Here is a 27372-nt window from a genome sequence, read left to right as displayed (position 1 = left end):
TAGATAGATAGATAGATGATAGATGGATAAAATCAGAATATAGGGTGCCTGGGTGGCTCAGTTAGTTGGGCTACTGCCTTCGGCTCGGGTCATGATCCTGGAGTCCCTGGATTGAGTCCCGCATCAGGCTCCCTGCTCGGCGGGGAGTCTGCTTCTCCCTCTGAACCTCCCCCCTCTCATGTGCTCTCTCTCTCATTCTCTCTCAAATAAATAAATAAAATCTTAAAATAAAATAAAATAAAATCAGAATATAGATCATGTTGTTTCTGTACTTTAAACCCTCCAGTGGCTTCCTAACTCACTTGTAATAAAATCTAAATTCCTCACCTCTCCTGAGTACAAGACTCTGAGGACCTGAGCCTTCAATCCCCTCCAGCTGCTTCCCACCCTTCTCCTTCCTAGAGCAACTCTGGCTCCTTTTCAGGGTCTCAAACATGACAAGCTCAGGGCACTTATTCCCAGTCTGCTCTTGGCCCAGACCACACTTTCGCCAGATCTTCAGAAGGCTGGCTCCCCGTCCTGGAGAGCTCATCTAAAATGCACCTCCTCAGGGAGCCCTGGGCAGTCCTTTCCCAGCAACCGTCACCTGCCATCCTTTGTTCGGTGTTTCCTTACAGGGTCCTGCGCCCTTTAGACTGGGAGCTCTTTAAGGGTGAGAAGCAAAGAGCCTGGGGTGCAGTGGGCCCTCGATGATTATTTTGTTATTGTGATACAATCCAGTGGCTGTTTTGTGAAGCAGGAAAGCTTGCGGCAGAGTTGGAGAGACATGACTTAACATTTACGAAACAACCAGAAGCGAACCCCACTGGCATTCATTAGTGCAAAAGTGGGTTGCTCAGCCTCTGAGTGCAGGAGTCTGGAAGAATTAGCATCAGCTTCTTGGCTAAGAACAAAAGACAAGTCAAATGCCACTTTTTCAAGGTGAAAAGAGAGCCTGAGCTACTGAAAAAGAAGACAAAAATAAAGATTCTAAAAGGCTCAAGCAAGAAGACTGGGACACCAAGTGACTGACATTTTTTCTTCTGTTCCCCCCACCCAGGGTTATGCCAACACTGCCTTTGGAAATTGTAGAAAGTTACAGAAAGATGTTGCCTAAGAGTCAGAAAACCGGAGAGTCCCAGTTCTCCCCCTTTTACTGGTTGTTGATCTTGTTGATCAGCTTGATTAGCTGATCTTGTTGATCAGTTCTTTGTGCCTGAGCTGCTCAGCTACAATCTGAGTCTGGGAGTGGGCTCTTGAGCACTCCTTCCAGGTCTCAAGACTTTAGGCTTCCAAGTGGCCCCTTTGCCACGGTCAAGCTACGCAGGGACAGAAATCACTGAAGGGGGTAGGCCAAATGTCAGGGGAAAGAGACTGGGATTGAAGACTCCTCTCACCCATGTCCTGGCACCAGCTGGGGTTGGCAGGAGAAAGGGTCTGAGGATCGGCCTGTTGTCACCTATCCAGTGAGCTCCCCTCACAGATTCCAGTTTCCAACCCACTCCCTACTCCCTGAATCGGGATCTGGGGAAGAGAGGGGAGACTGGCTTGGCTTTTAGAGGTGGCAAAAATTTGTGAGGAACCCTGCCCCTTGGCTCCCAGGGCAGGATATGCCTGGCGGAAGGCAAGACAGTAGAAAGCACCAGAACCAAGAATGAGCAAGGAGCTGTACTGCCTGGGGCGTGGGGTTCCGGACCCAAGCAGAATATTATTTTAGACCAACAGGAAAAACAAAAGTAGTGGTTCCCACCAACTTCCCAGCCCCAAGAAACTGGAAATGACTAGTGATTCCTTTCTGTTCCTCTCAGAATGGCCCTCCAGGCCTGTGAGCACGTGCATCCCCTCCTGCCCCATTGAGCTGGCTCTGTCTGGAAGAGAGAATGAGGGCTCTGGGAGCTCTTGTTCCAGCACTCTCCATTCTCAGGACTTGCTTTCACCTCTGGAGAAAAACTGAAGGAAAAATGACCCTTCCTTCCTGCCCAGTCCCACTGGCCAAAATCTCCATCAAAGCCTAGCTTCTGCCCCTCATACTAGGAATCCTACTCGGGTGGAAGTAGGGACATCACTAGCTACCACAGAGAGGGGGAGGGGCAAGCCCAGGAAAGGGGCCAAAGGTCCTGTTAGCCATCTGAAGTTTCCTAGGGAGGTGAGAAGGTAGGGAGGAAGGGCTGAGGAAGGCAACCTTCAGGTGACACCGAGGGGGGTGGGGGGGAGTGCGGTGGGTAGAGCAGCCAGAGTTTGGAGCCCAGGGCCCTTGGCTCGGTGCCCAGTCTCTGATCTGCTGCATTGTTCAGCTATTTCCTTCCCTGGAAGTAGTAAGCGGGTGGAGGGAACCAGGATCGCATGGCTGGGAGTAAATGGAGCAGGGTGGAGCTTCCATTGGGGGAGGGGACCTCGAGTCCGTTCCCACGACCAGCTGCCCTTCCGGCAGCCGTGGGACTGCGTGGGAAAAGGTCTTGAAAGTGCTGGAGACAGTGTGTGTGTGTGTGTGTGTGTTCCATTTGTGTCTGACTGCCTTGCTTGGATTTAGTCACAGAACAAAGCCCTTTGAGAAACAGTCACCAGTCTATCTTCCCACTGGGCTCTGCCCTGGGAGAGGCATAAGAACCTGCCCCATCTCCTAAGAGGAGGACACTGGAGGCCTTAGGACCAACTCCCTGGAGGAGTCTTATAAACTTCTAGTGAATCTACATTGGCTGACTTCCCTGGATTTATGAGGATGCTTCTGGAAACTTCCGCAAAGCTCCCCACTTCCTGGCAGAGCTCTATTACTAGCTGGACGTTGGACAGCAGGTGGGCACCAGACATGGGCAGTGAAGTCAACCATTCCCACAGCATCTCCCTAAGAAGCCTAGAGTCCTTCAGAACCACAGATCTTAGAGCCGGGCAGCATGCCGAGAGATTACATGATGGCCCAGTACTCTGCCTTCAGACAAGAAGCCTTAAGACCAAACTAGCAGCCCACAGGTCAAATGCATCCTGCAAACGCATGCCTTGTTTGGCCAGCACAGCACTTAAGAAATTTTTGAACCAATAGTGAGAGATTTCACACAAAAAAAATCCCAATCTCTACAGTCTCTTGAAGAAGCTATGGCCAACACTGATGCCATATTTCCCCAAGACAGCATTGAGTGCGTTGAGTAATGACTGTTCCTGTAGAAAGAGCTTGGGCTGTCATCTATTTTGCCACTGTCCCTACCACCCCCATTGTCCTCAACACTGAAGCTCATCACACTTGTATGATCATTACATCATTTTCTGGGTCCTTGTCTCTATCAAAAGTGGGGACATAAAAGAAACCATGAGGGCCACCCATTTCTAGAGAGAATATTTCTACCCAGCCAGGTATATCTGTGAGCAAATAAAGATGGGATTTGGTGTCCTCCCACCACCTTTTCTGTATCATCCCCTCCACTCTCCAGTGATATGATGCTTTTTTTTTTTTAAGATTTTATTTATTTATTCATGAGAGACAGAGAGAGAGACAGAGGCAGAGGGAGAAGCAGGCTCCCCGCGGAGCAGAGAGCCCGATGCGGGACTCGATCCCAGGACCCTGGGATCATGACCTGAGCCAAAGGCAGACGCTTAACCGACTGAGCCACCCAGGCGTCCCCAGTGACATGATGCTTAATGCCATCCCCTGACAATACTGTCACAGGCTTTGTGCCAAAATTAACCCCCACTCCTTCCTTCACCCCCAAATCACAATTCTCCTTTTCTCAGTGAGCAAATTCCAGTCGGAAGCCATAAAAAAGTCATGTATTGGAGCAATCGCAGCCCATCCCCCAGCCCCTGGCTGCTAATGACAGTGTGAAAAAGCTGAAACTCCTTACCCTCCGTGTTCTCTCATGAAGCAACCTCTGCGTGTGAATGCATGGAAGCACATTGGAAGATAGCTAACACCAAACTGAAAACCAAGGTCACCTCTGGGGAGGCGGGGAGGGGACCAGAAATGGAGGTGATGGTCCCAACCCTATCCATAAAGCTTGAATATTTTCCAAGGAGATTATAATCAGGTGTAACTTGCATAATTAAAATTCAGAGGCAGAGATGCCTGGTAACTGTTAGTCTCACCCCAACTTACCTTTCATGCTTATCTCCATGAACGGGTCTACTCACAGTTCCATATCCCCCAGTTTCTGTGCCCTTACCTTTTCTCTTCTTCCTACCCAGAATGCCTTTCTCCACCTCCTCTACCAAGCCAAATCCAGCACATCCCTCAAGGCAGTAGTCTTTCAAAAATTTAGCCCATGAACACCCTAAACAAAACTTTAAATTATGTACCCTTCAATAAAGCAGATTTTTTAAAACTATGCATTCTCTTCAAATTAAAAAATTTTTCTCCAACTAGGTTTAAATACAGTTGACTCTTGAACAATGCGGGGGTTAGGGGTGCCAACTCCTGCAGTCAAAAACCATGTATAACTTCGGACCCCCCCCAAACTTAACTACTAATAGCCTACTGTTGATTGGGCGCCTTACCAATAACACAGTCTATTAACACATATTTCATATATTATATTCATTATATACTGTATTCTTCAATAAAGTAAGCTAGAGAAAAGAAAATGTTACTAAAAACCATAAGGAAGAGGGCGCCTGGGTGGCTCAGTTGGTTAAGCGACTGCCTTCGGCTCAGGTCATGATCCTGGAGTCCCTGGATCGAGTCCCGCATCGGGCTCCCTGCTCGGCAGGGAGTCTGCTTCTCCCTCTCCCACTCCCCGTTTGTGTTCCCTCTCTCGCTGCGTCTTTCTCTGTCAAATAAATAAATAAAATCTTTAAAAAATAAAAATAAAAATAAAAATAAAAACCATAAGGAAGAGAAAATACATTTACAAGTACTGTGTTGTATTTATAAAAGAAAAAATCCAGGGGCATCTGGTTGGCTCAGACGGTGGGGCATGCAACTCTTGATCTCAGGGTTGTGAGTTTGAGCCCCATGTTGGGTGTAGAGATTACTTTAAAATCTTGGGACACTTGGGTGGCTCAGTCACTTAAGGATCTGCCTTCAGCTCAGGTCATGATCTTGGGGTCCTGGGATTGAGCCCCATGGGCTCCATGCTCAGCAGGGAGTCTGCTTCTCCCTCTCCCTCTGCCCCTGCCCCTGCTCATACTCTCTCTCAAATAAATAAATATATTTTTTAAATGAAATAAAATAAAAATAAAATCTTTTAAAAATCCATATTTAGGGCGCCTGGGTGGCTCAGTTGGTTAAGCGACTGCCTTCAGCTCGGGTCATGATCCTGGAGTCCCGGGATCGAGTCCCGCATCGGGCTCCCTGCTCAGCGGGGGGTCTGCTTCTCCCTCTGACCCTCTTCCCTCTTGTGCTGTCTCTCATTCTCTCTCTCAAATAAATAAATAAAATCTTTAAAAAAAAAATCCATATTTAAGTGGACCCTCACAATTCAAACCCATGTTGTTTAAGGGTCAACTGCAGTTGCAAAGGATATGATTGCTGGTGTAATGGACATACTGACATTTTAAAATAAAACTGGAATCACAGTGATTTGATACTCATCATCAACCATTTGCAAAATACATAAGCAAGCTATTCTTTAATAGAGGAAAATTTACATCACTTGCTTTTTCTACTTGAAAGTATTTTCTTTCTACTTCTCCCACATAATGTTATACTAATGTAATATATAGTTTAGGCTTGAAAATCTTTTACTGATCATCAAACAATAATTCTCTGCCATAAATATATATATAATACATATGTATATTTATATATATATATAATTAAAATTGTATTCTTATTTTTTGTGGCCATAAGGCTCCAGAGTTTAAATTTTTCTTCTGGATTGATTTATCATTACAGTTATTATTTGTTCACTGTTTGTCAAAACAACATAGATATATTGCAAATGATGATAGAGCATTATTAAATATAGGAGTAAAAAAATTTTTTTTGGGCGCCTGGGTGGCTCAGTCGTTAAGCGTCTGCCTTTGGCTCAGGTCATGATCCCAGGGTCCTGGGATCGAGCCCCGCATCGGGCTCCCTGCTCGGCGGGAAGCCTGCTTCTCCTCTCCTACTCCCCCTGCTTGTGTTCCCTCTCTCACTGTCTCTCTCTCTGTCAAATAAATAAATAAAATCTTTAAAAAAAAATTTTTTTTTAAAGATTTTATTTATTTGACAGAGACAGAGACAGAGAGCACAAGCAGAGGGAGCAGCAGAGGGAGAGGGAGAAGTAGACTCCCCACTGAGCAGGGAGCCCGATGTGGGGCTCGATCCCAGGACCCTGGGATCATGACCTGAGCCGAAGGCAGCCGCTTAACCAACTGAGTCACCAAGGCGCCCCAGGAGAAAAAATATTTTTTAAGTAAGCTCTATACCCAGCATGGGGCTCGAACTCACGACCAAGATCAAGATATCAAGAGTTGCATGCTTTACCGACTGAGCCAGCCAGGTGCCCCAGGAGTAAAATTTTATAAGAAATACAACTCATATTGAGGTAGTTGTATACATGCTGGAATGAGACAGTGGCAACATCAATTTTATTCCTACATCCTATTTTTATAGATGATAATGCTGAGAAATCTCATTCACATAAATAAGTACATGGGAATGGAAGAAGTTCAGGCAGAGTCACTCAATACCATCTAATCATCCAACCAGTAACAACTGAATTTGCTTCACCTCCTTCAATAGTTGAAAGCAAAATATTGGGAAATCTTTTGATTTGCAAAACGATTTATTGCCCAGACATCCTGAGTCATTCGCTTTCTCAATATTGAAATCACTATTTTAAATTGTTTCTTTGGAGCCCCAGAGACTTTTTTTTAAAAGATTTTATTTATTTATTTGAGAGAGAGAGAGAATGAGAGACAGAGAGCACGAGAGGGAGGAGGGTCAGAGGGAGAAGCAGACTCCCCGCTGAGCAGGGAGCCCGATGTGGGACTCGATCCCGGGACTCCAGGATCATGACCTGAGCCGAAGGCAGTTGCTTAACCAACTGAGCCACCCAGGCGCCCGAAGCCCCAGAGACTTTTACACACCAAGGCAACACACCAAAATAAAAGTGAGGATGGGGAAAAGATAAGTCCTTTGTCAATAGTATAGGTTAAGTTAGGCCGTAGTAACAAGCAACCTCAAAATCTCAATTGCTTTAAACCAACAAAGAATCTTCCCCCAACTCACGATACGTGTCCATCGCAGGTCAGCTGGGGGTTCTGATCCATGCCATCATCGCTCGGGGATCCAGACTCCACCATCTGAAATGTCATCAGTCACCAGGCCAGAGAGAAGGTAAGAAGGAGAATCATACACTGGCTCTTAAACGCTTCCACCCAGAAGACACATTTTGGTTCATATTGGCCAAGCAAGTCACATGGCCACACCTGACCTTTCTTTTTTTAGAAGATTTATTTATTTATTTTGAGAAAGAGAGAGCATGAGCAGGAGGGGCAGAGGGAGAGGGAGAACTCATACAGAACCCCCGCTCCATCCCACCACCCTGAGATCATGACCTGAGCTGAAACCAAGAGTCAGAGGCCCACCCAAGTGCCCCAACACCTGACTTCTAAAAGGTGGGAAAGTACCTGCAGGAGAACAGGGAACATGGGTGAGCAGCACTGATGCTGAGGGTTAACACACTTTTCTTTTGTAAAATTCGAGGCAAGAAATCGTGGAAATGAAGCAAGATGAGACAAGGCGTTAGGAAGCGCAGACTAGTCCTTGTCGAAGATATTGGTCTGGAAATGGATTCCCTTCAACATAACCCTGACACCTATCCTAGAGAAGCCGTTTTGCACCCTAGGAGCACATATACCCAAGTGTGAAGACCACTGCGGCTTTGATGAAGCCTTCTCTTTAGATCCAGGGCCCTCTCCGAGTTCCTGCTGTCATTATTCCTGCACTAGCCATTTGGAAGCTGGGGAGTTAGTTACACTTTTATACATGTGTTTCATGTTTTCCTAACAAGCTGTAGTTTCTTGAAGGATGGAAACCATAATTTTAAGTTTTTATATCCCCCACACTATCTAGCAAGGACAGTTAGAACTTATGAGTTCTGCTTGATGGCTGAATTGGTCATTTTCCTCCGTGGCCTTCAATCTCCTCATCTCTGCAGCCGGAATAACAAGGCTTGCCCTGAGGATCACAATTGAGATAACGGAAGTAAAAGCTCCTCCCATCCCACTCCCTTTCACTTAACAGCGACCAGCTTCTTCACACTCCAATTCTGAAAAGCTGTGCGTAATGATGAGCCATTGAAGGCTCTTGAAAAGTCTGTGGGCAGTGGGTTTAAGCGGATCAGCCCCAGGCATCAGCGAATGCTGGGTGGTTGCAGGACCTGCAAGGCGGGCGGTGGGGCGGGGACAGGGGTCCAGGTAGAAAGTTGCACTCCAGATGTGATGCAGGGAATGGCGAGCCACACTGCACCGTCAGGGACCGACCCCAGATGCCTTCCTGAACTCCAAAACCTGGATTCAGGGCTGAAATCGGCAACCCTGGCAAAGGGTAATTATAAACCTCACGATTCCGCCGGTCAAAACCAAACGTTCTGTGCACCCCGACCCTGCCCCCTGGTGGCCTCTCGAGGCATTGCCCATACAGCTTCCTGTCACAAGGAAGCCGAATTCTGATTCTCATAGGGGAGATCTGGGATAGACGTGGGTGAGGAGAAGATAGCCAAAATTGCTTCTGTAGAAAAAGAAAGGAACAAAGGAGGGAGAGGAGCGGGCCATACACATGGGTTGAGCGCAAGTGAGCACTTGAGGGGAGTTTTTGTCCCTGGACTTACTGCACTAAGTGAAAACTAGAATCTTTGAGTTGCAAACCAACAACACATGGGCATAGTTTAAGTCCATGCAACAGTTTTTAAATTTTTGGGTTAGTTGCCAACATCCGAAATCAGGAATTTGCACATTAAAGTCTGAATGTCCGATTTCTCCTGAAAAATCAGATCATCAAGCCATGTGAGGTCACCATCCTGCTGAGCAGTAGCCGGCTGGGGCTGAAAAGTACTGTCCCTTTCATCAGGCCTAAGCTCTCCTGCCCTCCCCTCCCCGTCATCCAGGCTGCCTCCCTCAGTGCCACCCCCTTACCCTGCAGGCTGGGAGTCTGCTACTCCTGACTAAGGTGGACGTTTCATGATGGAGAGCAGGATCAAAAAATACCAGGATGGGGCCAACCAGTCATCCAGTGCTTGACTTGCCTCCAGAATATCCCCACTAAGCATCATCATGCTTATGCTTGAAGACCTCTGGGGACAAGAAAATCATTGCCTATTAAGGCAGCCCATTGCACCTTCAGATAGCTCCAACTGCTTTCACAGGGTAGGAACGGTCTGCTGAGATTGCATTCTCTTGAGGACACATGTCCAGAGAGAAGAGACTTCCCTGCAATATTGTCTCAAAAGTGAAGTAGCCACTTAGCAGACATGTGTTAGGCACCACCAGGTGCCCTAGACTACGCTGATGAGTGATGATGGCATGACCTGTGCCCTAAAGAAACTTCCAGTGCAGAAACCAGTCAGATTTACACAGATACAATCAACACCGGACAGTGCTAATTGATATAGTGACCTTTGGGAATAGCGCACTGAAAAGGAGCTGTCCAAATCGGAGCCATTCCCAGACATGAGAAATTAAACATAAGCTCTGAAAATATCAATGGTGGCAAACTCCTATGGACATCTAGGAGTTTAATCCGTGAGCCAGAAGGGCGTACAGGTAACTGACTTGATCTTTTGTGAAACAGTGAGTCAGGACACCTGAGTTTTATGTCAGTTTTGCATGACTGAGTGAATTTGGGCACATCTCTTTGCCTCTTAGGGACAAGGCTTCTCCATCTGTGAACACAAAGCAAGGGGCTGGATCAAATTTCTCAGGACCTAATATTTACTTTCCTATCCCCAATGCCAGCATAGCAACTGACTATCTAGAATACAAACTATGTACAAATCCAGTAAGTGCTCCCTAAATGTATTAAAAAAAAAAATTTTTTTTAAGTAAACTCTATTCCCAACATGGGGCTCGAACTCACGACCCCAAGATCAAGAGTCCCAAGCTCTGCGGACTGAGCCAGCCAGGCGCCCCAATGTTAACAATGTTCCCTAAATGTTTGTGATTGCCAGGCGACTCTGTCTCTGAGGGCATTAGCCAGAACACAGGCACCCAGAACAAATGGACCGGAAAGTAGCCCCAGGCAGAGTTCCTCCTGGGAGATCAAAAGAGAAAAAGATGTGTGTGAGGCTTGTGAACATTTTTGACCACAAGAGGGCGCCAGAGCCCCACTCCACCCACCTGGCCCCTGGGAAGAGGGGGGCCTCATCAGAGGCCACCTGCCTAGTGCTGTCGTGGGTGAGCAGAAACGTCGCCTCAGGAACCACTGGGCCAAGACAAGACGCCTGAGATGTAAACACAAGTGGACATAGGACAAGGGGGCAATGGAGGATGTGGATGAGGGAGGACAGAGAAAGAGCCAAAGATTGAGAAAGGGACTTGCTGGGGTCCCAGAACATGCCTAGAGATACATCAGAAAATGAGACCTAGGGTGAGGTCACACTAAGTCCCCAGGTTACCTCTCAACTTCAGAGGGAAAAACCTCTCTCTTTGAGTATCTCAGAGCCCACACAGTGGTCAGCAAATGTCTTCATTTGGATGCACAGTAAAGAAAGGGCTAGAAGCCAGATGCAGGTGGGTCCTGAATTCCTGAGTTTGACCATCAGCCCACAGGCTTTAGAGAACCATGAAAGAAAGTCCTTTGAAGCTGTGAAAGTGGTATTTGGGCAAGATTCATCTGTGAGTGTGGACAGGAGAGATTTAAATATATACGTCCATAGGGGCGCTTGGCTGGCTTAATTGGAAGAGCACGTGACTCTTGATCTCGGGGTCGTGAGTTCGAGCCCTATGTAGGGTGTGTAGAAATAATTTAAATAAATAAATAAAAACCTTCATATATATATACACACACATATACATATATACACATATATGTATATATACATACACGCACATCCATGAAGAGTATATTCAAAGAAATCTGGGGGAATTGATCTTTGGGAAAAATCCCCTTCATGGTGCTTCTCTCTCCATCTCTTTCCTGAGACCCAAGCCACTTTCCAGGAGGCACACTCTGTCAGTTCCAGGGATGAGAACTTGGGCCTGGAAAGAGAAACTGGCACAGTTGAGAAGCCTCTATTAGGAGAGGCCGCCTTTCCCAGGGCTGAAGTCTATGCTGTCCTGCTCTGGGAGCTGAGGAGTTACCCTGGGGTGGAAAATGGGGGCATCTCCCTCCACGCCCACATCCTAAATCACCCACATAGCTGTTCTTAGAAGCCAAGCACAGAACCACAAAACATGGCTCCAGAGTGGGGTCTAGACTCAGGGGAGGGGAGGCGGAGGAGAACAGGAGGGCGGCATCCAGGGGGAAAAGGGAAACTGAGCCATTTGGAATCACTGACTTCTTCTTTCTTTATTTAGAGAGGGAGGGAGGGACTTAAGCAGGCTCCAGCCCAGCACAGAGCCTGACACGGGCTCGATCTCACAACCTTGATCTCATGACCTGAGCTGAATTCAAGAGTTAGATGCTTAACCAGCCCAGCCACCCAGGCGCCCTGGAACCGCCCACTTCTAAATCTTCCTCTCCTGGTTACTATGCACTGAAGTAGATCCACAGCCCAGATCTACAGCTGCATCCCCCCGTACAGGAACTGTGCTTGACCCTCCACCTGAGCACCAAACACAGGCTACGTAGGGAATAAACGTCCAACGAGAGTTTATGGCGAGGAAGGATGAGTGCAGAGAGAATGAATGGGTAAGAGGGTGTGGTCCCTCCCCTCAGTGACGAGAGCCAAATACAACGTTGGCACCTCTCCAGACTTGAACTTCCTGTCCACGAAATGGAGATGGTTATTCCCCAGACCACATCCCAGAGCAACTGCAAAAATCAGACAAGAGTGCTTCGTGACTGCAGGCTGTGGACATAGCCCCCGCCTTCTCTTCTAGCCCCTAAAATCTCCTGATTTTAAGGTATTGAAAGCCACAAACTGAAGTAATTCATCTTGAGTGATAAAAACTACTCATTCAGGCAGCACTGCGAAGATGCAGTTGCTTACAGACGCCAACAACATGATCCAAGTCAGGTACGGGTAGTCGCTATAGGTACATGTATAATCCTGCCCTAGCCAAATTAGGAAACAAGTCTACCTGCAGAGATTTCTGAGCTCTGATCACCCTTATCCGGGGGTTTTTCCCTCCCACATACTGTAATGGTCGGAGCCTTTGTTTTTTGTTTGTTTGGTTGGCCTCTTTCTTTTTTTAAAAGACTTTTTTTTAAATTTTTATTTATTTGAGACAGAGAGAATGAGAGAGAGAGAGCACATGAGAGGGGGGAGGGTCAGAAGCAGAAGCAGGCTCCCTGCCGAGCAGGGAGCCCGATGCGGGACTCGATCCAGGGACTCCAGGATCATGACCTGAGCCGAAGGCAGTCACTTAACCAACTGAGCCACCCAGGTGCCCCTGGCCTCTTTCTTAACCAGGTAACTAGAAAGGTTTGGGTAACCGCTGGCTCTTCCTGCCCAAGTGGGGCTTTTCCAGTTCCCATGAGGCTCTCCCAGAGTCTCCCAGGAGCCCTGGCCTTTGTGGGAGCCTGTGGCCCAGAATTACAGAGAACCATTTAACTCTGGACAGGGATGCCAGAAAACCAGGTCTTGAGCCTTTTGCTTTCCGTGGGACGCCCCCACCCTTTTTTCTTTTTAGATTTGAGAGAGAGAGAGAGAAAGCAGGGGGAGGAACAGAGGGAGAAAAGCAGACTCCCCACTAGGCATGGAGCCCCGATGTGGGGCTTGATCCCAGGACCCCGAGATCAAGACCTGAGCCAAAATCACGAGTAGGACGCTTAACCGACTGAGCCACTCAGGCGCCCCTCTGTGGGACCTTTCTAACTTCCATTTCCATAGCTGCAAAAAGTAGGTAATTTACTGCCTTTCTTGCTTATCTCACAGGGCCTTTCTGAGGATCACCAGAGAGGGGGTATGAGAACATGTTTTGTAAACTGTAAGGGAGTAGGTGACTATATCACACTGTTAGTACGACTGGCTGGTATTGTCAGAACTTTCAGATCCTCCAAGCTAGCTCTGGAGGCTTGCAGGTGTCCTCTGGGATTCCTGGGCCTCTGCCCTCTCCTTCCTCCACCACTCCTCCAGGTAGAACGTGGAGTTAAAGACCTTTTGAGAACCCTTGATCCACTGGGGAAATAACCAAGGAGTGCATAAATTAGAATCACTTCAATTTCATTACTTATTAAGGATGAGAGAAAGATGACCAGATGTTCTTCTAAAGATAACCAGAGCCAAGTGTCACTGAGTACCCACTATGCTTTAGGCACATTCCTCTGTTATCATTAACCCTCCTAATACTGAGAGAAGGGCACAAATGCATAAAGAATACACACACATTCAGAGGGGAAAAGATAGGTTTTCATGGAATGATACAGCCATTCTTTGAGACTCATCTTACTAAATTGTGTTGCATTTTCTCTACCACAAGCAGAAATGGAAATACACTATCTTGGTTCTTGCATAAGCAGGAAGCCAGAGGGGTCCTACAGGCCCAACAACCTTACCCCTTAGGTTAAAAGAGACAGCCCAGGGCTGGGCTGAAGGCAGATAGGCCTCTGTGTCCCTTAATCCAGGACCAGCACCCGGTATCCTAGAAAGAGATCAGGCCATACCGAGACCAAGATACCCGGGCAGGAAGCAGAGTGTGGCACGACGGGAAACCTGAGCTCTAGTCCTGGCTTCTGGAACTGCCCCGGATAGACTTCCAGGCCCATGGCCATCCTGGGGCTGCTGCTAAAGGGCGTGTATGTGCGTGTGTGTGTGTGTGTGTGTGTGTGCGTACGCACGTGTCTGGAATGGCCACATGGGATGGTGGAAGGAGCTGGGCTGGGAGTCAGGAGACATGAGTGAAGCGTGCCTTAGCTGTTGTTTTTATAACCTTAGAGCAAACCACTTCATCTCTCTGTGCTTCAGTTTCCTCATCTGTAAAATGGGAGACCAGACTAAATACTCTCCATGCTAACATTCAGATTCTGATGGTCAAGGGCCCCTCAGAAAACCAGGCAAAGTGGTTGGCTCTAAGGTTATGAAGACCATGGCCAAGGGGCACCTGACGTCACTCACTGACCGCCCTCCCAATACCAGCAGGGGCTCCCACTCACCCAACCCACTCAGAAGCCAGAGAACGAGGGAGCCTGTGGATGTTGTCTGCACTGAGCAGACAGTGTGGGTGGGCTGGGTGATGGTCAAGGAGACCCAGGGGAAACGCCTCAGGAGCTCAGGCCCCTTTCCTGTCATCTCTGGAATACTGCCAGGACAGTGATCTGCCCAGCCTCTCCCCCCTCACAAGGATGAGCCCTCAGCGCCTACATCCCCTCCTCCGTTCCTGAGGGAAACCGTCAGGCAACAGGGCCTGCCATGCTGGAGGTGGCCCATGATTGGGGGTGGGGTTAGGCTTTGCATGGAGGGAAAGGTAGGTGGGGGAGGGGGGTAGGCTGTAGCTGGGTGGAGAAGTTTTTGCTTCTTCCTCCCGACACTTTGTAGCAAAGTCTTTCTTCCTCCGTGTGTACTTTTTTTTTTTTTTAAAGATTTTATTTATTTATTTGAGGGAGAGGGAGAACCGTTTAACTCTGGACAGGGATGCCAGAGGGAGAAGCAGACTCCCTGCCGAGCAGGGACTCCAGGATCATGACCTGAGCGGAAGGCAGTCGCTTAACCAACTTTACTTTTCCCTTCCAGGGTCCCCTTCTGGTACTTTCCCTAGTCCTACTCTGAGGGGCTTTGCCCTATTTCTCAGGGATATTGGCATTCTGACAGAGAGCTCCTCAAGATCAAAAAAAGCTTTCTTCAGACCTCAGAAAATGGAGCTGGGCAGGGCACATGCATGACAGGCAGGGCAGGCTGGAAAGGGCAAGGGATCGGTGAGTGCCTTTCTCTCCTGAGACTGCCGGGACCCTGTGGAGCCTGAGCCTTTACCCTGTGCTGATTCTCAAGGAAGCTCAATGTCAGGCCACACAGCCTGGAAGTTCCAGAGGTGGGCCAAGGAACCTGCTCTCCTGCAAAAGGCTCCAAATTAAGTCACATCCCTAAAAGGGCTGTTCAGGCAGCAATGCCCAAGAATGGCCGAGCACCAGCTTCAGGCCAGGCACAGGGGGTAGCCAGGGCTCCCCAGTGCCTCCTGACAAGCATCCATTTACACAGGCCTCACTCGTGTGTGAAGGCGAGCGGGAGGTGTGCGCGCTCGTGAAGATGACCTCCTTTGCCACAGAGATGATCTCGGTGCTGTTGGGCAGGGGCTCCCCCGCCAAGCTGAAAGAACCCTGGTTGTTCCCAGATGCCTAAAATCCTTTCGGAAAGGAAAGAAGCCTTTCACCTGTAATCAGATCAGGATTAAACCCCTCCGGAAAGGAATACGGTGCTTTTTGGAAGAAGCCCAGGATGGGTGGCAGGACCTGGCGGCTTCTGACCCGTCGTACTGTCCTTGCCAGGAAGCCTTTGAACTTCACAGCTTCACAGTTCAGTCCAGACACGACTTTCTGCAAAGGGCTCTCACCCTCAGGAAAGGCCCCAGTCCAGCTGGAGAGCCCCTCTGGGATGGCCTCAGAGCCCCCTCTCCTTCCTGGCTCCTCCTCTCAGACCCAGGCTTGGGCCCTGCTCAGTAAGGCGTGAAGGGGGCCCCCCAGGGAAGCCAGAGGAGCAGGGGCCTTTAAATTATGGAGCAGCTTTCCTAGCCCCTCTCGGAAAGGCCCAGCGCCCCAGCTAAATAATTCACCACCTCAGGAAGACCCAGTGGTTCCTGACACAGCTGAAGTAGGTCAGGCATCAGCTTGGCCCTGGGGGGTGGGGGGAGCTCAGAGCAGCTCCCCACCATCACTAGGCGAGGCTTCAGGCTGGGAAGCAAGGCCTCGCTGGTCCAGATACTGCAGGGAGGCGAGGGGTATAGGCAGGAAAGCATCAACCCCCTCCTCAGGCTGCCGTGCCTGTGTGAACACAGCCACCCATTCCCCTCCTCCCACCCAGACCTCCCTCTGGGGTCCCTGCCACCCCGCCAGGCTCCTCCTCCCTCACAACACCTGGGGGCGTGTTCTCCCTTCATGGGCATGGGGATGCATGTGTCATCCCCTGGCCTTTAACAGCTGACGCACTCATCAGAACACCTTAGACCCAAATCCCCCGATGCAGGGCTGGGATTCAGAAAAGGTGAGGGAGGGGGGAGAGAGGGAGACCAGGGCCAGCCACAGCTGCTCCCGTTTTGCTCAGAGCAAGACTGGAATGAAACCCTGCAGCTGGGGGCCTCTGGGGCGGCTTCTGTCCTCCCTTTCTAGGCACAGCTTCAAGCCAAGCTGTGAAAGGTATGGGGTGGGGGGCGCGGCGTAGACGGAAAAGACAAACAGCAAAGCCATGAACACAGTGCTCCAGCCCTCCAGGAGCTGGAAAGGACTCCAAACCACCACTTCACCGATGAAGAAACTGAGGCCCCAAATCACAAAACCGGGGCCAGCTGCAGGCGTCCTGACAGGGTTCAGGGCAGTCCAGGATCATGGCTCCACACGGCCTCCCTGACCTTCATACCCATGTACTCTGGCTTCCGGCAAAACCTCCCCTCAAGGAATCAGCCACCACAGGGAGCTCGCGGGGAGCCAAGAGGGGGCAGGAGCATCGCCCTTTCTGGGCCAGACTCCTGGGTTCTCCTTCGCTCCAGCACAGCCTCGTAAGACATACACCAAAGACGCTTCCCAGAAGAGCCCGCCCTCCCAAACCACAGTCCTTTTCTGCTAGAGGGCCTGAAAAGGCCACAGGCCAGGAAGGGTCAGGCCAACTAGGGCACAGCACCCAGAGAAAACAAAGGTCCCATCTGGGTGCTTCCTCTAGGTGCACGGAATCTCCATCCATATGCTCAGACCTTGGATGAGGACGAAGTGAATGAATCAAAACCAGGGTGGGCTGGCAGATATGCCCCCGCCGTGGGGTCCTGGGCAGGTCCCTTTTTCTCTAGGACTGAAGTCAGACAACAAGGGAAGGAAGGAGAGGCTATGCGAGCCCCAGGGCCCGGGCCCACTTCACCTCTTTCCCCCCAGCTCGCAACGTCTACCCTTTAGCTGTGCCCTCCCGGCGGCCATCTGTGTCCCATGGAAGCAAAGGTCAGAGAGCAGTTACTTTGGATGACTTTTTATTTTGCATTTCATATCTTATCCAGCTTCACATTCTCACAGGCTCAGCAATTACAACAGCCACCTCGTCTCCCAAGTCTGAAAACGTCAAGACAGCCACAGCTGTGGCCAAAGGCAAAGCACGGATGTGCTCACAAAACAAAAAAATTGCACAATTTTTTTCCCCTTCATTTTTCTGAAACAAATGCCTGACACAAAGGCTTATTGCTGGAGAATGGAAACCCTTTTCTTCTTCATGCCTCAAACTAAACATTAAACTTATCTGACAAGGCGAACAAGGTCTCTTTAATAATTAATTGCACACACACACGAAAAATCCTTTATGATGCATAAATATTTTGTTACACAGGGTACAAAAATACTTTCACTTTTTGGTTGGTTTCGAAGTTCGGAAAGAATGAGGAGCATGGGCAGGGGTGGGGTGCACTGTGGAGAGGTAAGCAAACCGGGCAGAGAAAGGATTTTCTCAGCAGTTGTTGGCCCCGCTAGGAGGAGGAAGCGGAGGGCCCAGATTTGAAATGAAAAAGAAAACACTACCTCTGTCAGGTGGTCGTTGCTGTTCGGCCTGGAAGCGCGTGGGGGTGGTGGGGGGCCCCGGCTGCGGGGCGGAGCGAGCTGCGGGGCTCGGTCTTCACTGAAGCAGGGGGCTGTAGGGGAGGGTGTGGAGAGAGGGACCGGGAATGATGAACCATTGGTGGCCAGGACCTGTTGCTATGGTGACACAATGTGAGAACAAACTGTACACTCACATATACACAAGTTGAAGTGTCTTAATTCATGCCAGAAAACATGCAAAATTAAATGCCTCATTTCTCTGAGGTGGAGCTATGGAAGCAAGTCTGGACCAGAGGTCAGGCCTTGCTCAGTCCCAGTGAGACCTCCGGGCTGGGTCTGGGTCTCCCAGCAAGAAGCCCCCGCCCGCCCCCCCAATCCTCCCGGGAGGCCTTGGCGAGGGGGCTTTGGGGAAGGACAGGGCTGAGGGAGAGGAGAAAGGAAACAGGAAGCAGTCCACTGAGTCAGGCTTAAAATTCACAGTCTTTGGAAGGAAGCAGCAGCTCTCCACAGGCCGCCTGGGGGCAGTGGAAGCTCAGAGCGGCTTCCTCCCCAGCGGGGCAGGGGCTTCAAGCTGCGGTGACAAGACCTGGAGGGAGGGGAGAGAGGTGGCCGTGAGCAGAGGGGTGGCACTGGAGCTGAACCCAGGCCTGGCCCTTGTGACAGGCTGCAAGATGGCTGGCAGGGGGTGCCGGTGGGAGGAGAAGGGGAGAACCCAGCCAGAGTGCCTAGTGCGCAAGCTCAGGTGGAAGCCTAGCACCAGTGAGCTGCCGGGCTCAGGCCGAGGGAGGAACCGTGGCCCCCGCAGGAAGCCAGGCTCTCGCACACTTTTCCTCCTGGGCCTCTGGGCCAGCACTTACTGAAGAACTAACAGAACTGACGATATTTCCATCCTTGCTGGGTGGTATCAGAAGAAGGGTACCAGCGCACCTGCAAGAGAAGCCAACGTCAGGAGCTAGCTGTGCAGTCCCTTCTCTTGACCGGGGAGCCGTCAGCGTCCCTGCTGGAGTCCTGCTTCTGTCACTGACTGGTAAGACGCCGGGCCAGTTACTCACCTCTAGGCATCGGTTTCTTCATCCTGAAAATGGGAGAGCACCACCTGACCCGCCTCCTCCGCAGGGTCGAGGTTCAAGTGAGAGAAGCCTTACGGAGGGGTTCGATACTCCACTCAGCCCGATGGTAACGTGCCAGCTTGTACCAGGTGGAGTGTCGGCAGTCGGGGCACTGGGCCAGGGATCCGCCCCTCCCCCTGAACTGGGAGAGTGCAGAATGCCTGATGTTGGGAGAATGAACCTAGTAGAGTTTTGCTCGGCTTCTTTCTGTCTCAGGGCCCTCATCCACGTATAGGACAGAGATGACTAGGCTGATCCTCATGGGTGTCCGTAAGGATTAGGGGAGACACAACATACAGACATCTTAGGAACCAAAGCTGCTGTGGTCTCCAAGGGGTACGACTCCCAGACGTTGGTACTGTCCTTGTAGGATTCTCCAAGGAAGCCAGGGCTGAGACCCAGCGGATGCCTACATCCCTTTCCACCCCACTGCTCCCCCCATTATCAGCCTCCCAAGTCTTAGAGATTTGTAACCCGCCAGCTGAGTCCTCCAGTGGGGGCCCGGCAGCTACTTCAACCCCCAGGCCCTACGGCCCAGTAACCCCAGAGCAGGATTCCCAGAGATGGGTCAGGAAGTGACCTGCCCTCCCTTTCTAGGTAAAGCCTCCCCATGGGCCCGTCGTCTGGGCGGTGAGCTATGCTGGGTGCCACGCCAAGACCACAGGGAGGCCACCTGCCCCAGTTAAAGACAGCATGCCTGCCCCGCGGCTGCCTCAGAGTGGTGGTGGAACATGGCACCACAAGACAAGTCAGGGGCAACAGGCAGAGTGCCCAAAGAGGGGGGCCCGGGGCACCCAGAAAAGGAAGGGACGGCATGCAAGAGCCAGCATAGAAAACAAGTACCAGCTGGCCACACAGACCACCCCCTCGACACTGCAGCAGTGGACTCAGTTTCCCACTTGGCTGCCTGGAATCCCCACCTCTAAGCCAGAAGATAGCGAGCAATGCCAGGTCATCTGGGGGCTGGTGGGAGCTTCCTGAAAACTGCCATGTCTCCTTCAAAGTACAGGTGTTTCATACACCCCAGGACTCTGGCCACCACACGCTCAGCAGCAAGTCAGAGGCTGGTCACCCTAAAATGCAGGACACTTGGCATATAGCAGGAGCAGGTCCTAGGCCACCTGACCAATACCAGAATCTTCCCTGGGCTCCGAGGATGTGGCACTGCTCTCACCAGGACATGGCTGACCCCAGGCCGCTCGAACCGCCCTGATTAAGCGCCATACTGCACAGAAAAGGGTCAAGTGCCTCTTCTGGCCTCTGAGCTGTCCAGCCTCAGAGGCCACTATCTTCTCTCCTGCCTCCACAACATCTGGAAGCAGTTCCCTCCCTTCTCGGCTGACAGTCGAGGGGGAGGACGCCTCTCCTCCCCTTGGCTGAGCTGTGGGATGTGCTCTCAGCTGGAAGGGTGGCTGAACATGGAACTCATCCCACAAGAGAGGGACACGGAGGAAACCAGCACAGTGGCTACCAGCCAAACCTGTGACCCAGTCCAGCTCGGGAAACCCCCCCCCGTTAGGCAAGGACGTCCGGCCAGGCTGGGTGTCTCGCAGGGCTGGACAAGGGGCGAATGTCGGTTAGCGTGGGAAGGACTTGGAGGCCTCTGACTCTTTCTCTCTCTCTCTCTCTCTCTCTCTCTCTCTCTCGACGGGGGAAGCTGAGGCTTCCCGCAGCTGCATAAGGGGCTCCATCGGCAAGCCTGCTTCATGGGGTCCCCCACTCTCCCCACTAGGTGCCGCGACTCGGCCTCCAAAGCAGCAGTCTCCCCCCAGCCTGAGATGAGCCACCACCTCCTTGGGGAGGAAGTAGAAGAAAGCCCCCATTTCTGAGCTTGGGACCAATGTGCCATCCAGGTGGACAGAACATACTTGAGGGGCTGCCTTTTACTTCCTCAGACACCTGGGATAGGCTGGCAGTCAGGGCTCTAGAGAAGCACTGTCCCTTCCTGCTCCTGCTCAGAACAAGAGCCCCGTAAGGTGTAGCAGTCAGGGCCAGCACGTCAGGCAGTGAGTGCTCGGCCCGCTCCCAGGGCCTCCAGCTGTTCACAGGAGTTCTGCAGGTCCTGAGAAGCCACCTCACAGGGACAGGCCCGTGGGCATCTAGAATGACCTGGTTCCAGGAGGAGCAGCATCAAAACAAAGGGGGGACATGAATAGTCAGTCGTCTCTCAGAGCTTGGGATGGACTGAGAAGATAGGTGGACAGAGGAATCAATCCACATGAGAAGAAACAGGAATAGCCAAGAAATATGGGCGCCTCACTCATCAGAAAGTCAGTTAAAGGAACACTTGGGCTGGCATGTCTACACTTTGACCTTGTCATAGTTGTAGGGGTTTACGATAAGGAAAACCAGCAGGATAGGCGCAAAGGGTGGACAAGGGCGTCCACTGCCGCACGGCCCTATCAGCACAGAAAACTGCGTGAACAACCTAATGTACCATCGATAGGGAGCTGGACACTCTTACACAACAGTGGGTTTGCCAGGCAGCCGGAATGTAGATCTACATTTACTGACGGGAAACAAGGGCCCAATACTTAAGCTTTAAAAAGATTTTAAAAAGATCCACATCTATGGATCTTACACACATGCACCCAACCACCTACCAAGCCTAAGGACTCAAAGTAGCCATTTTCGGGGGAGCAGGATAATAAGCAAAGGGAAAAGAGAACCTTATCATGCCCATTATACAGATCAGAAGATAGAGGCAAGGGAGTTCATGTAACATTAAGGTCACCAGTAAGCGGTGAGCCAGCATAAGAGCCGCAGTCAGAGAGCCCCACATCCTCAGGTAGACGTAGAAAATGAAGCGCAGTCTGGGAGGACCCTGGGATGCAAGGGGACACAGAGAACCCCTGCTTTTAGGCATGTGCCAGACCCGTGTGCCCCCGCCACCCATACCTCTTGGATGCCTCACCCTCTTAAAGAGAAGATTCTACGAAGAGAACCAGGAGGTCGAACAAGATGGCCTCATGCCAAGACAGAGTGGGACTGAGCCATCCCCAAGCCCCTTCCTGCAGGTCTCGGCCCTGTGGCCACACACGGATGCCTCGGCCGAGGCTGGGCTAGTGGCAGAGGGCACGCAGTTGGGGTGTGCATGCTGGGATAGAGCAAGGAAGGACTGCTTTTCATCCCCCTTTGCTACTACCTTCTCTCCAAGTCACCTCCCTGCCTACAAGCACAGAAAGTCAGTTGTGTTGTTCCTCTGGGGTCAGAATAATGCCCTCAGGATCAACAGCGTCCACTTTCCTCATTGAGGATTTTCAGCCTCCACTTCTCGGCAACACTGTCATGGGACAAGGAGGGAGCTCTTGGAAGGTGAAAACACTGGAAAACATACTCTCCTGCTTACGAGTGCATCTGGTCCAGACAGGGTGGTTTACTGCTGTGGAGACGGACGTCCAGAGAAGTCGAGTAGCAGGGACAGAACTAGTTATTACCTGGTCCAATCTCTTGTTGTTAGCCTTCCTCCTGAAAAAATGCCATTATCCTTTGAAGTGGCCTTTATTCCCTTCCCAGGGAGGCCAGAGACAGGAAGTGAGACCCAATCAGGCTGCTCCAGCCCTCAGGGAGGCCCCAGGGGGCACTAGACAATAATGATAATAAACAGTAACTATGATAACCGGCACTTCTCTAGCTCTCCCTGTATACTAACATGCGGAAAAACAAACACTGATAAAGTAGGTAGGATTATCACCATTCCAAAGAAATGGAGACACAGAGAGGTTAAGTAACTTGCCCAAGGTCACACAGGTGTTGAAAGAGCCAGGATTTGGACTGAGGCAGCCGGACTGGAGTTGGGACAGCCCCTGGGCATGGATAGGGCGGGAAGAAGCTGGAAAGGAAGGCAACCGGAGGGCACAGAGCCCTGCAGTATGGAGTTTAAGGACAGGCCGTCACGTGCCCCTCCCAGCCAGCTGGGGAGCCACCCAAAGAAAGGGCAGACGCGCCTCTCCTTACGAACCTGATGTACCGTCTCTGGCTCCCAACCTCTGCCCACCATTGTCATGGCCAAGCATCTCAGAGCAGATGGGGTAGGACCACTCCACCTGATCGGGTCTTGCCCTCTCATTTCACAGATGAGGACACACACGGACGCCCCGAGGTGAAGTCACTTGAGAAAGACCAAGTAGCTAAATGGTGGCAAAGCTGGGATCGGAAGCAAGGAGGCCAGCAAGGCCTCGCAGGGCTGCTGCAGTGGAAGTCCCTGCTTGGCCAGGAGCTCTCCTGCCAGCCTTCCACACGCTGCCAGGTCACAGAGGACAAGCACTGTCTTCTGGGCTCACCGCAGAACCTGGTCTGCGGTAAATACCCAACCATTTCCCTTTAGCGAAGGATCTTTACCACCTTCCGATCCCCTGGTCAATTTTCCAAGCGCCAAGTCTAACCACACTCTGCCCTCAGTACGATCTAACGTGGCCGTGGCCAAGGAGAACTCCCCCGCTGAAGGAAACCGCCTGCGAGGGTAGTAGCAGCGGGGAGTCCGTGCCTTCCACCTTGGGACTGCGTGGACCCAGATGTCACTAAGCCCTTCAGAGGCTCGGAGACAGACGTGCACTCAGCCCTCCCTCGGGCAGCGCACCCAACCTCTCCCACCTCAGCTTCTGGTTCCTGTGAACTCTCCCCTTCCTGGCTTCGCACGTCCTGCTCCTCCTCCCGCCCCACTGTCCTGGCCGGGCCCCCTCCGTCCACAGCAGGGCGGGCCTGGCCCCGTCGCCCTTCCCCAGCCTCAGCTCTTGCTCGGTCCGGGCCAGAGCGGGCTTGCCGTCGCGCCTCAGCCTCCCTGGGCTGCTGGTGGCTCCCAGTCCAGACGCCCTGCTGCGTGTCCTGTCACGGCCTCAGGGAGGCCCGGGCCCGAACGGACCACAGCTCGCCGGCCCCTCGGGCACCTGCCACGGCACTCGGCAAGCACAGAGCCCCGCAGAGCCTGGGGCCCTCCCCAGCCGTCCCCCCGAGAAGGGACCGTTCCCTCCTTCCCGCCCCGGCGCAGGCCCACTGCAGAGCGTCCGGGCTTCATCCGGGCTTCGCGAGAACCAGCGCACACACGGAGCCCTCAGGACGCGCCCGCTGCGGGCCAACGCTTCACGTGCTGTTAACGCCTAATTCCCACAACAACCCTGAGGCACAGAGTACGGTTCCCATCCTTCCAGGCAGTAAAAAAGGCAAGACTCAGAAACCTTTAAGAGCTTTCTGAGGTTTACAAAGACTGGAGAGGCAGAGGCAGGGGGCCCGGCTCCAGAGGCCACACTCCGGTTGGGACCGCAATCGGGGCTCTGTCAGCATGGGCGGAACGCAGCGTGGTGCCCGCCCGCAGGTGTTCAGGGGCTGGTGGGACCACGCTGGGTCTCTCTCAGCACTCCCGCTCGGCCGCCGCCGATCCTCCGCGTGGCTAATCCTCTCCCTCCCTCTGTCTGAGCCCAAACCCTCAAGATAAGGTCATGGAAGACAGCAGTCCTGCTGCAGTTCTGGAGGCATGAGTGGCCCACTGGCCACCCAGGAACAAAGTCTGGCCAACTTAGAGCCTCCTTCGTCCCCTACCCACCTCTCCCCCAGAGGGGCTTACCTGAGCGTGGAGGGCGGCGGCTGCAGCTGGGTAGGTGAATGCAGCAGGTGAGATGGCTGGGGTCAGCTCTGTGGTGTACAGAGGGTAGGGGGCCCAGGCCTCTGGGGACGCGGGGATCAGAGCAGCCCCCATAAGGTCATCTGCAACGGGAGACAACAGTCCCCACTGTCAGAGCACGGGTCTCCCCTTCCACTACCCTATTCCAAAGAGAGAAGGGGACCTATCACAGTGGTTGAAGCGTAAGCTCCCTGCTGAGGCCAGACTTCCCTCAAGGACCCCAAGACCAGGGAAACAAGCCCGTTAACTTGACCTGGCATGGTGAGCATTCTCTCTGCTTCAAGAAGCCCTCGGATGGGCCCCTGCCCGTCTCAACCAAGAGAACTCAGAGAAGGCTTCAGGGGAGCTGGGTGATACGGACAGCTCAGGAGCTCAGTCCGTCTGCAGTCCAGCAAAGGCTGCAGGGGTGGAAGGAACCCTAGAGAGAGGTGGCTGTGGACAGAAGAAGCCTCCTGGCAAGGACTGATTCCCTCAATGACAATCTTGATGTCTTCCCTCTGTATGCAACTCTGCCCAGGTCCCCAGCTTGGGCCAAGTAAAAGGACAGCAGACAACAGACGACAGCTCTGAGCACCACTCACAGGGGTCCCGTGCAATGAAGTGTGCTCCTAGGGCAGGGTGAGCGTTGGTGGGATTAGGTGTAGCCATTAGCTTGTTCTTGGCCATCTTGGTGTTGGCTTTGGCAAACTCTAGCCTCAGGGTCTGCGGGTTCTCAGGATCAAAGCGAATACCCTACAAGAGAAGGGAAGGAAAGGAAGGAAAAGACTTTGTAGGACCCAGACTGTCCACTGCAATGGGTACAGAGGGGCCCCAGAAAAGAGCTCGCCTAGGGGGCACCTGCGTGGCATGGTCAGTTGAGCAAATGACTCTTGATTTCGGCTCAGGTTGTGATCTCAGTGTCCTGGGACCAAGCCCTGAGTTGGGCTCCCTGCTCTGCGGGCAATCTGCTTGTCTCCTCTCCCTCTGGCCCTCCCCCTGCTTGTGCTCTCTCTCAAATAAATAAATCTGAAAAAAACAAAAACAAAAAAATGATCTTGCCTAAAAGCCTCACCCATGCAGGGGACAAGACAGAGGACAGACTGCTTGGACCTTGTGAGTAGTGGCATTTGACCCAGACAGTAGAGCCAGGGACCTGGCCTCGGAATGGCTGGGAAATCAGGCACATCTGCAGGCCCTTTCTTGGGGGGGCATGGAGTGGGGCAAGGTTTGCAGGAGGCAGGACAGGAATACTCGTTGCCTCGAGGTCTGTGGGTTGGGGAAAACCTTGTCTACTCACGTTCAGCGCATTCTTGGCCGCTTCTGCTCCTGCTCGGCTGTCAAAGATCACAAAACCAACAGGCTGGAAGGGAAAGGAGAGAACACCCTTGCATGTCTCCCAACATTCCACCTTCCCCTCAAAAATAAAACAAAAAACAGCTTCTTGCCTATATCTTCCCTATGTTTAGCTGCAATAGGAGAAGTTTCTCATGCACCAGAAGTCTCCCATCCAGGTTCCAATTGCAGGAAAGGGTATCAACGGAGCTTTCTCTCAACACGTTAAACATTACCCTCTCGGTAAATCTTTTTTTTTTTAATGCATGCAGGTCGGGGCGCCTGGGCAGCTCACATGGTTAAGCATCTGTGTTCGGCTCAGGTCACGATCCCGGGGTCCTGGGATCAAGCCCTGCATCGGGCTCCCTGCTCCACAGGAAGCCTGCTTCTCCCTTTCCCACTCCCCCTGCTTGTGTTCTCTCTCTGGCTGTCTGTCAAATAAAATCTTTAAGCAAAAAAATAAAAATAAAATAAATGCATGCAGGTAATTAAGAGAAAGTTCCAGGGGCGCCTGGGTGGCTCAGTCGTTGAGCGTCTGCCTTCGGCTCAGGTCATGATCCCAGGGTCCTGGGATCGAGCCCCGCATCGGGCTCCCTGCTCCGCGGGAAGCCTGCTTCTCCCTCTCCCACTCCCCCTGCTTGTGTTCCCTCTCTCGCTGTGTCTCTCTCTGTCAAATAAATAAATAAAATCTTTAAAAAAAAAAAAGAAAGAAAGAAAGTTCCAGTGTTTTCCCCAGCAAGAAAGGGGATACCAATGTATCAAGGACATGAGAAGGCTCCAGGTTCAATCAAGGGGCAACAGGTTGAAAACTTCTCCAACTTTATTCTGGCAAGTTCACTCCAGACCCCAAATGGCCGCCACAGGGCCATCAGGAGCCAGAGCACAGCCACCACATCTGTGCTGGGGCCAAACTGTGACTTCTCAAAAGCCAGAGGGGGAGTCCCAGGAGCTGACTGGTAAGGACAGGGGAGCTGTGGAGGCCGCTCTTACACCAGCCCAGCACAGAAACGGGATGAGAGGGAGCAGGTCTCAGCTGCCAGATGCCTCAAGATGAGGAAAAAGGCAGCAGGCTCAGGTCCAAGTTTAGCAGTCGGTCTGGGCTGGGAGGAAAAAAAACTTTGGAGAGAAATTACCTGTCTCGATGTGAGCTTGATCAGGGACCCTTCATAGCCCTGCAGAGAGAGAGGTGGTCATCACGGGGAAGGTCAGAAGCCTTTGTTGCACTATCCTAGTCCCCCTCCTCCAGCTCCCAGCAGCACCATTCTCACACTCTCCCACCCTCCCCCAACATCCACCACCCTGACCTCCACCACTGATGTGCGCCCTCTGCCCTTGTGTTCCCTATCACATGGTCTAGCACGCGGGGCGGGCATCATGCGGCAGCATTCATCATTTCATGCATAAATTCCCGCTTGCTCCACTAACTTGTCATCTGGAAGGACAGACCCTACCTTGTAAAGTTTTCTCAAAACTTAAACTGAAAAGTCTACACTGAATCACAAAGATTCCTTATATGGCCAAGTCAACTCAGATTCTCTCTTGTTTCCACTTTACAGATTAGGAAAGAGAGGCTCAGAAAGGGCTAAGCAATCGGCGGAGAGCAACACGTGAATGAGCAGAACCAG

General features: G+C 51.7%; 1 protein-coding gene across 1 annotated transcript in view; it reads right to left on the bottom strand.

The window, feature by feature from the left end:
- OAZ2 (ornithine decarboxylase antizyme 2) overlaps nucleotides 1-27372 on the bottom strand; it is a 68700-nt gene that overhangs the window by 24497 nt on the left and 16831 nt on the right. The window contains 5 exon segments of the mRNA XM_064570312.1: nucleotides 7121-7194; nucleotides 24380-24519; nucleotides 25018-25168; nucleotides 25713-25775; nucleotides 26881-26919. Coding sequence (XP_064426382.1) covers nucleotides 7121-7194; nucleotides 24380-24519; nucleotides 25018-25168; nucleotides 25713-25775; nucleotides 26881-26919 — 467 coding nt within the window.

The sequence above is a fragment of the Mirounga angustirostris genome, unplaced genomic scaffold (assembly GCF_029215605.1).
Source record: "Mirounga angustirostris isolate CCGP_5_RB_7025 unplaced genomic scaffold, mMirAng1.0.hap1 SCAF_9, whole genome shotgun sequence".
NCBI classification, from domain to species: Eukaryota; Metazoa; Chordata; class Mammalia; order Carnivora; family Phocidae; genus Mirounga; species Mirounga angustirostris.
The sequence above is the reverse complement of the archived record's forward strand: the minus strand, read 5'-3'. Positions and strand labels throughout refer to the sequence as shown.